Here is a 14,919-nt window from a genome sequence, read left to right as displayed (position 1 = left end):
AGACAAGATGTACCTAAGCCTGAAATTGTTGTACAATCATTTATTGATATAAAGAAACTCAGCATTAGAGAGCCAAGTTTAAAAAAATTTAGAAATAGGAACATTATGTGTGGCTTTGTCTTCAAAAACATACAATAAGTTAATAGGTGCTTCTGCATTATAAAATTTAGGTAATTATCTAACTGTAGGTATTTACAGAAATGAGAACTTAGCAACCCTTTTTGTTACGAGAGCTAAGTATGTGAATTTGTTAACCCAATCAATTTAACATTCTAAGTAAAAATTATGGGGTTTTTGTTTGTTTAAATCAAAACTGCTTTTCCAACTATTGTGCACAGAGGGTTTTTTTTCCCCACAAAGGGTTAATTTATGTTTTGTTTTACCTCAGATCCATCAAGTTTTGGTGGTGGTTTAGCTTGAACTTGTTTCTTCTCTCTAGATGTGTCAGACTCTGAACCAGACTCAGAGTCACTGCTACCTGCTTGACTGCTACTTCCATCACTACTGCTTCCAGAGCTTGAACCAGATCCAGAAGCTGATGCTGACCCAGAATCATCATCTGACTGGCTGCAATTAGAAGTTAACAGGTATTACACAATGGCTAATTAAATAGGATTTTTTTTTAAGTAACATTAAAAAAACCCTTTAGCTTCACCTATAAATTGTTAGCTTAGCCCAGACACATGGATAGCATAAAAATGAATGCACTGGATTAAATAAATCTGGAATGAAAATTCAGTTTAATCAGATACTTTTCACTAAACCTTAAAAGAAGCATTGGGCGCTGGGGCAGAAAAAGGAAGGATCAAAGGAAGGAGAGAGGAGAAAGAAGGAAGAATATTTATCATTAATTTGGAGGAGTCAAACAAGACTATTTCTCACCCAAATCCTTACTTAGCTTTAACAAACGCAACATCTTTTTGTGTATGCACATACACACAATTGTTTTAAGTCTTTTTAGATCAGCAGTGTGTCACCCCCCCAAATTTTTTATTTTGAGCACGCATTTCTTCAGAGCAAATATAAACTGTTTTGTTCCCGAGTTTTATATCTTTTTTTTTTAATTAAAAGAATAGGGGGGGGAAAGTATCTGTAAGAAGTGCTTGCAAGCTACATTTAATGCTGTGATTTGGACCATCTATATACAAAATACAACCAAATACTTGATTAAATAAAGTTTTTTTAAAAGTAACTGGAAAACCAGAGGTGTGTTGTCACACATAATATAAATCCATGCAGACCATCTTATACTGTTAAAATAACAGTAGTAAAATTCCCACAGACAAACCCTGAATTTGTCACTAATTATATGACTTGTACAAAGTCATTAATGATCAGTGACCTGAGCATACTCTTGAGTCACTGGATTATTCCACCTGTACATCCATTTCACACTAGATTTAATATATTCAAATAAAATAATATTTAAACGCTTATTTCATGACTATTCAAAAGCATAGAAACATTTGGTTTTCTAAAATAATTTACAAAGGAACCAAGTTGACACTTTAAACAAATTTCTCATTAGGTTAAATACTACCATACTTTCGAGATATCATGGGGGGAAACATTGGAATTACAATACCACAAAAACAAAATTATTTTAAATTATGTACACTTGGGTTGCAAGCATTTAAAAAGAAACAACCACTCATTAAAGATGATAACAAAATCCAAAACAGTAAAAACCCAGAAGCTAATATCAAAGTCTAAGCCTATCGCTGCCAGCACAATTCATCTGGCTGTCAACCAGCAAGAATGTGTGTGTGTGGGTGGTAAGTTGATAATCTTCTGCACTAGAACACACTTAATTGACAACATTTAAAGCCACAAAACAGAACCGCTATTCTCCCTGTTGCTAACACCAATTAAATTGTACTAGTGAGGGGGAAAAAAATTAAGTTACTCAAAGTGATTCCTGAAGACAGCATCTCAACCAACCATTTGCATTTGTTGACTTTTAAAGAAAAAAACAAACCATGATAAAACTTCCTTATTTTGAAGTGGGGGGATACGAAAAAATATGACTGCTAGCTTTACTTATACTTGCTGGAGAGCAACAAAGCTGTTTCCCATTCCTGTCACCAAGGGCCTACTTCAGGCATGATGCTATAATGCTAACATAAATAACCTGACTCGAAAAATAAAATCAAGGCACCCACTGTAGAATATGACTGGAGTTTAAACTATTTACTAAAAATTATCTTCTTGGTATTTCTCCCGTGCGTCTAACTCAGAGGACATAAAAAAAGCCCTGTAAGCCCTTTTAAGAGTCTCATCGAGTGAGTTTTTGGGGCCTTACATTTAATTGGTGCAGCGAAGCAGTGTACTCTTGAGGTGACAAAGAAGTATTTTATACGGAGATAATTGCTAGTCGCGGAATAAAGGAGAAATTAATTTTCGGTCGAAACCAATATTCTCCATCAGAAAAGTCATGGAAACACGGGTAAAAATTGTCCTTAACTGGTCTCCACTGGTAAAGTTGCTAAAAGCTTATAAAGCTTGTCCAGCCTCAAACAGGAGATGCGGGCTGAGGAAATCTGGCACAATCTGCAGTTAGTTGCTGAGAATATCCGAATTTTGGCAAAAGAAGAGACAAAAAAACATAGTAAGGAAAAAGGTCTGGTAGCCATATGGGAGGAGGCTGGACACAGAGCAGCAAAAAGAGAGAAATATATTGCCGAGTAGCAACAGAAAGAGCTAATTAAGTTGCAAATTGCCTTGGAGGCTGAAACAATAGCCTGCCTCAGGGCGAATTGAGAATTGAATGCAGAGAAGTTAGCCCCAAACCCGAAAAACCTGGTCTGAACAAGATTGCCCACCAGAGACAAAGAGCTTTAGATTTGCAAATTAACAGTGCTGGGGAAAGTGTGAAGAATGAACTGGGGTTTTTCTGCTTTGACGAGGAGGTGGGCTTCCCTGAACATGACGTCATCTCGCTCCACGCCCTGGAGGAGGGGTTTGACTCAACAAAGCCAACCCACTCCTATACCCCTTACCCCAAGTTCTGCCCTCTAGAAAAGATGGAATTCGTTTACCCGAAGGTGGAGCCCACAGTAATGTATCTCACTCTGCACCAGATTTGGTTAGGTGGCAAGAGAAAAATAGCAATCATCCCGAAGAAAATGAAACAGAGAATGCTTTGAGAATTTCACGAATGGGGGTGAATGAAATAAAGCTTTCTGAGGAGGAAGAATATGGTAAGGAGCCCTGGTCTCTTGCCCAGGGAGCAACCTGTTGTGTGAAAAGTTTGGACCTGTTGGAGGGGGGAGAACCCAGCCCTCTCCCTGCTCCAAAATGTGCTAAAATTACCAGGAGAGTGTGGGAGGCGGCTGGATTCCAACCACTGCGTGAGAAACAGCTGGTGCCCTGTCGGCCTTCTCCCATGTTATTGTTATTTATTACAAACTGTAAGGTCTGAGACCGAGAAAACAAACTCTCGGTGTTGCCCTCAATAAGTGAGATGGGAGAGGGTGGCAAATCCAAATATCCTAAAAGGCTCCCTGAAAATAAATGGAAATTCAGTTTCCCTGTATTCTCAATGAATCTTTGCAAAATGCTCCTATACTACCACCTTCTGGTGGTAGTGACTTGTCTTGGTTTAGAGACAAGTTTGGGAGAAAACGCTCTGGAATAAACGTTTCCTCTAAAGAAAAGGGTTTCAGCAATCCCTTCCCACCGATATGAAATAAATTTTTAGTGGATGAAAGTGAAAAAAACCTGTTTATTTGACAAACAAGGTGCCCGCACGGCACGGGAGAAAATTACTGTTAGATATTGAACCGTCAGAACTTTACCCTCCACGCACACACACCCACAGCAGAACAAACAAAACCAAAATGCCAGGGGAAGGGGGAAAAAAACCTCTGCCAACCACGTGGCAAGAAAGAACAAAATGGCGCACGGCCTTTGTCTCGGAAGGAAGAAAAAAGTCCGCACAGCAGCTCGGGGAAGGAAAAAAACAGATGGGAAACTGGTGAACCTCCGATGTTGGTCTCCTCCTCGCTGCAGACGAAGCTGGTGGATTTAGAGTCCTTTCTTCCATTTGTTCAGCTTTTCCCGAGGTCTGGGGCTGGGTGGAGTCGCTCTGGCGGCTCCCCGCAGATCACCGACCATCTCCCCAGGGATGGTCTGATCTTCGGACCAGAAAGCAAGCCGAACAGTCCAAGAAGAAACAACAGAAGCCGCCGAAGAATTGCTACTGTAGTCCAGAGAAAAACTTCTTGCCTAAGCTAACAAAATCCAAGCTAGCTAAAAGCAACAATGTAACACCCGTCTGCTCCGCAAGTCGAGCACAAGGGAGTAAGAGTTTGAACAAAGCCCGCGCCAGAGTTCCCCCCAGTTCCCGCCCCTCCCCCGAACCCACCTTAAAGCTACAGGACCCATTTCTGGGCATAAAGCAGACAAAATCAGGAATAGAGTATGATCATAAAATCACCCCAAGACATTGAGTATAGAGCCTTGTCTGCCACTAGAGGCAAGGAACGGAATTGACAAAGTCATTCTGGATTAAAGGCCACAGCTGCCTATGGTAGAAAACACAAAATACCAACAGATGGACAGTTCTTTCTTTTTAAGACTGGTCCAAGTGGGATCAAGTTTTCTTTTTCTCTCCTCTTACAGGTATTCCAAAAGAAGAGGTGTTCCATGAGAGGATGAAGTGACAACAGGATTGAAGAGTTGCTGCTCTTCGTTGCATCGATTGTTTACATGTTTTTATCTTAATAGTTTTAAGATATTTATGTCTGTACATGTTTTATAAAAGTTTCTTGCAAGCAATGTTTTAAGATGTCTTTTCTCTCTGGTTGCTACAGTGGATAGAGAAGATTACTCCCTACATTTACCTTAGGTTTTCATATGATTATGGAATTGAATTTGTATACCTCTTCCTACCTCCTCAGAGCAAAGCATAAAATTACCGGGGAAAGCGCATGTAGTAACGGTAAGTGATGTGTAAAGCATGATCATGCAGAAGAAGGGGATGTTGAACTGTCAGTGACCCCTGGAAGGAGGGAGAAAAGGGGCTGACAGAGGAGCAGAGGTGGCAGCTGGAAAGTTCTCTCCAGCTGTAGATGAAGAAGGCATAAGTCGTTAAGCTGACAAAAGAGAAGAAGCAAGATTTTGGGTTTGAGAATCACTGAAGGGTTTGGTTAAGTTGGAAAGGAAATTGGTCCGAACACAAGACCCTGACTGAAATGATATGCCTAGGAGGTTGGAATTACTTGAATTTTGTTATATCTTTGACCCCCACCCCTGAAGCAATCCAGACTATTATGTAGTAGAATTTTTACTGAATGTAGTTTTCCCACGGTGCCCACTGACTTTTTCCTCTTTCCCTGGGTATGGGTCCCAGGGATCCCCCTGAAACCAGGTTGGTGGGAGGGAAAAGGGTGGTAATCTGGAACATGTATATTTGTTTGGGTTAGAACGACACCTGGACCCATAAAATTATGGACTTCAAAAGGCAAGGCAGCCTAACTATTGAAAATTGGCCTATCTTTAATTTTTTTTTTTGACAAGGAGTAAAATACATTGCACTATCAATAAGCAATAAAGAATCTTAAATTGAACTTGCCATGTGTCAGAGACTGGACAAATTGATGTCTCGAGACATTTTGGGATGCCTGTGTGTGTGGGAGGGTGCAGGTCAGGCCTTGCTCTGGCGGGACAGTGCCCTGCCCCACACCCCCCAGCCCTAGAGCATCCCAGCCCCACAGTGTCTGTCAATCATTGGCCACACCAGAGGCAGTACTCCACTCTGCCTAACCCAGCTCCTGAGTGGCTGAATGACCAGAAGTCCCACCTGGGGGGAGGGCCCACGAGGCCCAGAGGTATTTAAGGCTGTGCACAAGGCAAGCACATATCTTGATTCTACTCTGCTCTTAGAGTTTCTATCTGGCTGCCACCTTAACCCAGGAGTTGGTAGCTATATGTGTGTTTTTCTATATCTTCTCTGTCTTTTTCTCCTAATTCCCTCTTCTTGGAACATTTTGGGTAACTTAAGGTTGAACAGGTTTAAGTTTAAAGTTTGCTAAGTTGAATGGGCCAAAATAATGCTGTGAGAAGTGTTTTATGTTGATTGGATGTTGTATTAAATTTTTTGCCAAAGCTCCTTGATTTTTTATATTTTGCCAGTAAAGTAATTTTGACCTCTTGAGAATATCTGGTTGGTACTTCTCCTCTGTGTCTAACCCAGAGTACAGGAACCTCTGTAAGCCCCTTCCAGCGAGTTGTTTGGGGACTTATACCGTGCTATTTTGGAGCTCAGCTTAAGAGTCCAGCAAGTACCAAAAATAGCTTTCTTAAATTGTCTAATGCTTGATATGTTATTAATGAGCAAGGAATACGTAAAATGCTAGGCCTCACTGAAGAAGAGTACTGTATCAAGAAACACGAAGGAAATTACCAACCAATCTGCTGGACTCTTCGGTCATTGCAGCCAAAAGATTGGTTTAATGAACTTTCCCCTTGGATCCTGGTTTGCACTGCACCTTGCCTGCAATTTTAGAGACTCACAGGATGGGGAATGATGACTTGCATAGAAGGAAAGTTTTATATTGACTAGACTGATGCTTTTGATTACTGAAATCACAATTGTCTGTTATATGATTTCCTGTATGCTTTCCTCTTCTTTCCTTTCTCCTCTGTCTGCTAGATTAGGATCCCAGTGCTGCCATGAGAGGAAAGGTACCATTACCATGGTTCCACTCAATGTCTCAAGCCATGGGGTGGTGTGAGAGACTGGAAGGATTGTTGGCTTGAAACATTTTTGGTGCATGTTTGGGGGGAAGGGGCAGGTCTGGCCTTGCTCTGGTGAGGCAATGCCCTGCTCTGCATACACACACACATGCCCCCCACTTGTATCCCAGCCCTGCAGTGGCTGCCAATCACTGGTACACCAGAGGCAATGCTCCGCACCCCACCTCTGGAGCCCCTAACCTAGCTCCTAAGTGGCCAGATGACTGGAAGCCCCACCTGGGGGAAGGGCCCAGGAAAGCCAAAGGGTATTTAAACCAAAGCATGAGGCAAGTATATGTCTTGACCCTACTTTTCCTTGGATTTTATATCAGCTGAGACATGTCTGGAACCAGGAGCGGTAGCTATATTCTTTCCGTGTCTCTCTCTCTTTTCCCTCTTCTTGGAGTTTTGAGTAACTATAAAAGTGGATGAGCTTGGAGTTTGCTAAATTGAATGGGCAAAGTTAATGCTTTGTGAAATGTTTCATGTTGATTGAACGGTGCTCTAAACTTTTGCAAAGTTCTCTGAATTTCTGAAGTTGCCAGTAAAGTTTTTTTGTTGTTTTGACCTGTTGAGAATATCTCATCAGTATTTATCCCATGCATCTAACTCAGTACATAAAAAACCATAAGCCCTTTTAAGAGGCTTGTCAAGCAAGTTTTTGAGGCCTTACAACTTGGTTAGTGATAGCCTTGGCTGCAACGATCACAATATTGTTGAGTTTGGGACCCAGCTGAGCACACTGAAGATTAGTACTAAGAAAAAGGTTTTAGATTTTAGAAGAACAAATTTCAGCTTGCTTAGAGCTCAGTTGTGAGGGATTCCATGGAGGATAAAGGACCTATTGAGTGCTGGGATCTTCTCAAGAAAACTTTCATGGAAGCACAAAAACAGTTCATCCCCTTTAAAGGTAAGGGAAGAAGGTGAAGCAAAAGACCTCCTTGGCTTAACTGGGAGCTTCTGAGTCTGCTCAAAACCAAACGAGAAACATACCAGAGATGGAAAAGCCAATGAATACACCTTGAGAGCTACAAGGGCATTGCCAGGGTGTGCAGCGATTCAGTTAGAAAAGCAAAAGCTCAGCTTGAATCAAAATGGACCAGACATGTTAAAAGCTACAAGGAAGGGTTCTTCAGGTATGTAAACAACAAGCCGAAACAGAAGGGAAATATTGGCCCATTGTTAAACAGGAGAGATTAATTAGCCACCAACAACACTGAAAAAGGCAGAGGTTCTCAACACTTTCTTCACCTCTGTCTTTACCAGCACTGATGGGCCCCAGGACCTGGGAACAAGAATCCAGGTTGATGCAAACTCAGACCCACTGGCAGTGAAGGAAGAGTTGGTATGTGAACTATTACAGGAGCTTGACCCCTACAATTGATGGGCCCTGACAATATCCACCTGAGGGTGTTAAGAGCTGGCTGATGTTGCGAGGCCACTCTTCGTGATCTTTGAGAAGTCATGAAGATTAGGGGATCTGAAGAAGGCTAATGTCACCTCCATCTACAAGAAGGGCTTAAAAGAGGATCCAGGAAGTTATAGGCCCATCAGTCTTACTTTAGTTCCTGGGAAAGTTATGGAACAAATCCTCCTGGGGCCTACCACAAGTCAGATGAAACATGTGATTGGGAAAAGCCAGCACAAGGGCAAGTTGTCCTTGACAAACCTGATAGCCTTCTATGATAAAGTAACCTGCTTGGTTGATGTGAGGCAAGCAATGAACACTGTCTCCCTGGATTTCCCCAAGGCTTTTGATACATTTTCCTAGTCTCCTCCTAGAGAAACTGATGTGTTATGGTTTAGACAAGCGGCCTATGTGGTCCGTGGGGAACTGGCTAACAGGCCACACCCAGAGGGTGGTGGTAAATAGTTCCTTTTCAAACTGGCAAGCTGTCACAAGTGGGGTCCCCCAGGGATCAATATTGGGCCCACTGCTGTTTAATATCTTCATAAGTGATCTGGCGGATGGGATGAAGTGTACCCTGATGAAGTGTGCCGATGATACCAAACTGCATGGGGAAGTGGACGCTTGGGAAGGGAGAGCCACCCTGCAGGAAGACCTGGATAGGCCGGAAGAGTGGACTAACAAGAACTTTATGAAGTTCAACAAAGACAAATGTAAGGTCTTGCACCTGTGAAAACATAATCCAGAAGTGCAGCACAGGATGGGAAAGGGACCTGTGGGTCCTGGTGGACAATGAGTTCAGCATGCGTGAACAGTGAGCTGCTGTGGCAGAGAGCCAACAGGATGCTGGGTTGCATAAACAAGGGCATCACCAACAGAGAGAAAGTCATTATCCCACTCTAATCAGTGCCTTGTCAGGCCTCACCTGGAATACTGTGATCAGTTTTGGTCCTTGCTATATGAAAAAGATGTGGACAGGCTTAAGAGGGTCTACAGAAGGGCCACAAAGATCATCAAAGAACTGTGAAACCTGCCATATGAGAAAAGGCTGAGAGAACTGGGTTTTGAGGAAAGAAGGCTTAGGGGGAGGCCTTATCACTATGCTCTAGTATTTAAAGAGAGACAAAGAAAACAGACTCCCTTTTTACATGGAAAAGGGGAAGGGGGGTAATGGGTACAAATTACTCCTGGGGAGATTCTGATTGGATACAAGTGGAAAATTTTTCACAATGAGAACAATCAACTACACCATGTCAATTCACTACCAGAGAGTATCTCTTTTTAGCAGTTTGTTTATGCAGCTATAACTTCACTGGGATATATATGTATTTGGCTTTTTATTTTTGTTTTACTTGTATAGTGCTGACCTATGAAAATTTAACAGTCATTACTTCTTAGTATCACTGAAGCAGGGCCCAGATTTCCCTGTCTCAGGACTTGGTTGTAGCCAAACTTTTTTTTTTTTTTTTTTTTTTTGGCTACAGTATTTTAGGTAATGTATTGATGAAAGAAAAACAGAATTCTCTGTGGGATGATAGGAATGGGCTGTGGGCAGCCTAGACCTAGATAAGTTATAGCTGTGCCCCTAAACAAGAGAGATAAACAGCCTAATAGGAGAAAAAAGCAAAGAATACAGATGTGCATGACTAATTAGAAAAGGTACCTGTGGAGAGTTTGCTAATTGTAATGTAATAAGGAACACCTGTTATGCATGTGAAGAAGGGGTATAAAAGGGTGTACTGGGGCTACTGAACTACTGATACCTGCCACTATCTAGAGTGTTAGCCTCAAGTTCACTGTCAAATAGGGGCCCCAATGTGCTAAGGGTTGAGACTGTGGATCAGAGAGTGGCAGGTGGTAGAGCCCAGCCAAGCAAACAGGTGGAGTAAGAGCCTGAAGTCTGGACGATTAAAGAAAATAGACACCTGACCCCATGTGAGCGGCTGGGAACATAGAAATGGGGGCTCAAATGTCAGCAGAAGAAAACTCTGTTTTGGACATTCTGCTGCGTATTTTACAGAAGAGAGGTGTTATATATGAAGAGCAGGCGTTATGCACCCTGCTCATTTGGTGTAAAAGAAACGGGGTAAGAGAAGACGTACAGACTGCCTTTTTTGTTGAAACGTGGGAGAAAATAGGACAAGCGTTATGGGAGGCAGCTACAAAGGGAGACGAAATAGCCACAAAATCGTTAACGACGTGGTGCTCGGTTTGGGACTCGTTGCTGCAGTTGGAAGCTGATAGAGAGGCGGCAGCTGCCGCCACCGCCCCAGCGGCCGGCCCGGCCGTAGCTCCAGCTCTGCCCGGCTGTGCCGCAGCCCCGCCGCTGCACCGAGCTATGGCGAGCGCGGCACTCCCTGCGCAGCCCCGCGAACCGGAGGCCCCCCAGGAGTAGAGTGCGGCGGCGCCTGGGGACACAGAGCCGACAGAGGTGTCTGGCAGGGCTAGGGCGGCGGCGGTGCTGGGGGGAGACGGGGCTGGCCGTGGGCTGCTGCATCGTGGGGGCGCTGAAATGGGAGCGGCCCCTCCGCAGCCTGGGTGGTTTCGTCTGCGCCAACCTGTTCTGATTTGTTGCATTGACCTCTTGGACAGTGTATCATCTGACTTCCCTTATAATACTTGAAGTGTTAATTCTTCAGATAACGAAGGATTTGGTATTCTCAAAGATAAAAGGTGTGCAGCCTTGGAAGATCATCACTCGCAACTGGAAAGTCACCAATTCCAGTCAAGACTACAGACCCAAAAGAAATCGGTGCATTTCAAAAACACTGATGAATTTATTTGTCTTTCTCCAAGAAATGTCTCACTTTAAGGAACAAAACCCTGGCAAGTTTTGCCTACTAGTCTGCAGCATATGTACATTTTTCACTAGAGTTGTTCTCTCCCACGTCTTGTTACGGTGTGCCTTTTTATGTCCCTGCCTTAAGTGCAATGAATTTGGACACAAACTGTGCAGTAAAGTTAAGGCTGTTCTGATGAAACTCGATTTTGGAATAGTGGAATGTATCAACCAGAAGAAAAAAGAGATCTGAAACAGTAAAAACGAAACCCACAGAAAGATGACAGTGAATTCGACGTATCAGCTCTGTGTCCTAAGATTAGTCTTGCAGTTGTTGCCAAAGAGCTGTCAGTGTTTGACACAGATGTATCAGAAGTATCCTGGACCGATAACGGGACCTTTAACTTATCTGAGGGGTATTCTCCGCAGACAGATACATCTAATGATTTTGACCGACCTAGTGATCATGAAGAAGCTTTTGCTAGAGATCTTTTAGAGTTTCCCTCTTTAGCAAATGGTGCCGGCACAAATGATGACGACTCAAACATTGGTTTGCCCACCCAGCAAGAACAAAGGAAAGAGCAAACAGTTGTCAAGGTGGATTATGCTTCCAGACAGAGTAAAGAGAGACCATCCACTGCAGGGTTGTCCCTGCCTTTGACCAGTGACCAAACCTTTAATTTAATGAGTGGAATTGCTGGGGATATCATTACAGCTGCAGTCCCTAGAGTGAGCTCCCTCACAGGCAGTGCCCAGTTTGAGCGAGGAGACAGACACACAGGAAGCTGATGATTTCAAACTTCTTGACCAGTCTGAGCTAGAGCAGATTGAGAAAGAATTGGGACTTTCATAAGGCCAGGAAGCAGAATCCCAGGAAGAGAAAAAGTCTTCAGCCTTCCTTTCAAATCTGCTTGGAAGTCATTAAACTGGAAATTGCAGCTGGTAAGACAGAAGAAATTAAACATAAAAAACCCTTGATTTCATACTTAAAACCTGTGAATTATTTTGGAAATGGTGATGCATTTCCAAGTTTTTGCTGTTATAGGCTTGTAGAGTTGTAAAGTGGCATGTTATATGACTGACCACCTGCTGTGTTCTTTGATGGAGTCGGGTCCTTGGCAGTATTGCCCATGTGAAGTCAGCCAATGAATGTTTATGTTTAAAAGTTAACACTGAGTAAAAGGGTAAGCCTGTACCTTCATTATCAAGTGCATTATGAAATAAGTGGATGCTGGATATAGATCCCACAAGATGCAGATATTGATTTTTTTATTATCCCATGGGCATGGGGTTGAGTATTTTGATAGCATGTGCCATATCGATTTAGAAAACTAATCAATATTAATTCACGAACACATTCAGGGATTAGTGGAGACTGCACGGGGGATGCTTGTGCCGTGTTGGCTATCTTTTCTGCAAGGGCCCTGCAGGAAATAGAAAACACGGCATTTGAGGTTGAAAATCAGAGGGAATTGTGGGATTATAGGAACGGGCTGCGGGCAGCCTAGACCTAGATAAGTTACAGCTGTGCCCCTAAACAAGAACGATAAACAGCCTTGTAGGAGAAAAAAGCAAAGAATGCAGACGTGCATGACTAATTAGAAAAGGCACCTGTGGATAGTTTGCTAACTGTAATGTAATAAGGAACAGCTGTTATGCATGTGAAGAAGGGGTATAAAAGGGTGTACCGGGGATAACAAACTGCTGATGCCGGCCACTATCTAGTGTCAGCCTCGAGTCTACTGTCACTCCTCCCCCAGCCTCCCCACATTTTACCACATAAACAAAATTACTGGCACACCAAGGGGTAAAAACCAGTAATGGATAGCAGCCTTCTTTTCTCCCTAACAGATACATTAAGCAACCCTTAGTTATTAAAAATTAATATATATCTCTAATCCCTGTCAGGGGATTACTTAAAAACCTCTGCCACATAAGCAGTAATTCAGGTGCTAACCCTAGGAGGAGGGAGGGAATTATTCAAGAAAAGGTACACAGTTACAAAAGTGCATGTGTTTAAAAAAAACAAACAAACTTACATCTATAATTTCCTTACAAATAGAGGAGAAACGAAAGAAGAAGCAATTTCAAAACTTCACATAAAATGCTACTACATTCATTTTGAAATTCTGTGATTTTCACACAATTCAAAAAATGGTACAAAGCAGCAGTATGAGCTCTCACAGCTGAAGCCAAGCACCTTAAAAACAGTGTCTTGGTCCTCAAACAATATATTTGCCTGCTGGTGAGTGATGCTCCACAAGAACAGCTTATTTTGACATTGCTATTAATACCCTCTCCAACCTTCCCCTGACACAGCACTCTCTTAGTGCTGTCAGTGCAGTCTGTAGAAGAAACAGATTCAGCTTTTAAAAAACATCCTACCAACTTGCAGACTCCACACAACAGTGCAACAAGTGAGCGCAATTGAACAGGACAAGATTTCTTAAGACTGCTGTCCTGAAACGAAGTGAAAAACAATACAGAATTTAGGAAAAATAAATAAATTTCAAATTAAAAGGGGTTTTGTTGGTGGATTTTGGTTTTTTCCAATTTTAGTACATGCATAAACATTCCACATTGCATCATGACAGACTTCAGTTGCTTTTCCAAGTGCTTAAAATTCTATGCAGTCTAATACCTTTTCCCCTTTCTTCAAGGAAGATCACTGATGTACCAACAACAAAAAAACCCAAACAAGCACCAAACCAAAAAACCCAAAACTACTCTAGAACACATTACACTGCAATATCTATCAGCATCACTCTAAGTTCAGAGAACTTATTTGCCATAGCTTTAAAAATCTGTTTGAGTTTTTAAAGCTTGTAGGAAAAAGCATACAAAATCATCAAGTCCAACAGTTAAAACAGCACTGCCATTTAAAAGGTAAATCCATGGAAACAATAGCTGTGAGGTAGTCATATTTTAACATCCTTGTCACATTTTCTTTTCCTCCTTTGCCTATGGGCTTCTTTGATTTTCCCTGCATTATCTGTGGTGTAGCACATGTCGGGGGTTGGGGACTTTGGAATTTTCTCTCCATTCCTGTTACTAAGCAACAAATAGCTGGGTGATTAGAGCCATCAACTCTTTTGTAAGAGACAAAGGGGTGTGCTGGGCAGGGCAGGAGAAGGAAGGAGCCGTCTGTTGGAATTGGCTCTTGTCGTTCGGACACCGAGAGGAGAGGCTGCTCCTTGCTTCTGGCTGAGACCACAGGAAAATCCAACTGTGCTCTGTTTTCTCCTCCTGGCTGGGTGAGCTTTGATTCAACCTCTTTCCCACTGGGAAGTGCGCGCTTCCCCGGGCTGTGTTTTCTCGCAGCAGCTGCTGGGGGAGTCTGGCTGTCCCTGACGCCCGCCTCGCTCTGCCGCACGAGACCGCGGCGTCTGCTGTGACTGCGGAGCCCTTGCTACCTCGCTAGCTAGCCGGGGAGAGCCAGCCCCTTGCTCCCCTCTGCCGCCCTGCTCGTCGCTCCGAGCTGCTTGCTGCCCTGCCTTCCTCTCAGCCTCTTCCGCCATCACCAGCTGCCTGAGGCTGACCTGACCCTGCGCCACAGCGCCACCTGCAGCCGCTCGGCAGTCATCGCACCTGCCCTGCCGGGAGCTCAACAGCGCCCCCTGCTGCTTGCGACTGTGATTACACCACACGGGAAAAGGCTCGGCAGCTCAAAAGTCATCTGCCATTGGTTTCTGGTTCTATTTGTGGTTGCTATTATTGCTATTGCTTGTTTATAGATACTAGTAAAGAACTGTTATTCCTTTTCCCATACCTTTGCCTGAAAGCCCTTGATTTTTCAAAATTAAATAATTTGGGGGGAGGGGAAAAATCACATTCTCTGTCCTAAGGGAGGTTTCAACCTCTCTTAGCAGACACCTGTCTTTCAAACCGAGACAGCATACAAGCAATTCCTCCTCTAACTGAAGAGCTTTAAATACTATCTGATGCTGTCCAGCTAGGGACCTGTGTTGGTTTTGGCTGGGGGAAGAGTTAATTT

The 14,919-nt window shown here is 43.1% G+C and overlaps 1 protein-coding gene, 1 long non-coding RNA gene and 1 pseudogene across 8 annotated transcripts in view; 2 read left to right on the top strand and 1 right to left on the bottom strand.

Moving 5' to 3' along the window:
- LOC146425500 (uncharacterized) overlaps positions 1-14,919 on the top strand; it is an 865,580-nt gene that overhangs the window by 544,951 nt on the left and 305,710 nt on the right. The gene's annotated exons all lie outside the window — the stretch shown is intronic.
- Positions 1-14,919, bottom strand: part of LOC146425503 (ATP-dependent chromatin remodeler CHD1-like) — an 87,763-nt gene that overhangs the window by 57,039 nt on the left and 15,805 nt on the right. For all 7 annotated transcript variants that reach the window (XM_085041558.1, XM_085041559.1, XM_085041560.1 and 4 more), the window contains exon 3: positions 384-567. In XM_085041558.1, the coding sequence (XP_084897684.1) occupies positions 384-567 (184 nt within the window). The remainder of the gene's footprint in view (positions 1-383; positions 568-14,919) is intronic.
- On the top strand, positions 9,892-13,046 carry LOC146425504 (reticulophagy regulator 1 pseudogene; annotated as a pseudogene).

This window comes from Lichenostomus cassidix, chromosome W, assembly GCF_008360975.1.
Source record: "Lichenostomus cassidix isolate B80296 chromosome W, HeHo_3.0, whole genome shotgun sequence".
Classification (NCBI taxonomy): Eukaryota; Metazoa; Chordata; class Aves; order Passeriformes; family Meliphagidae; genus Lichenostomus; species Lichenostomus cassidix.
Note: the sequence above shows the minus strand (reverse complement) of the source record. Positions and strands in the feature narration are given on the sequence as shown.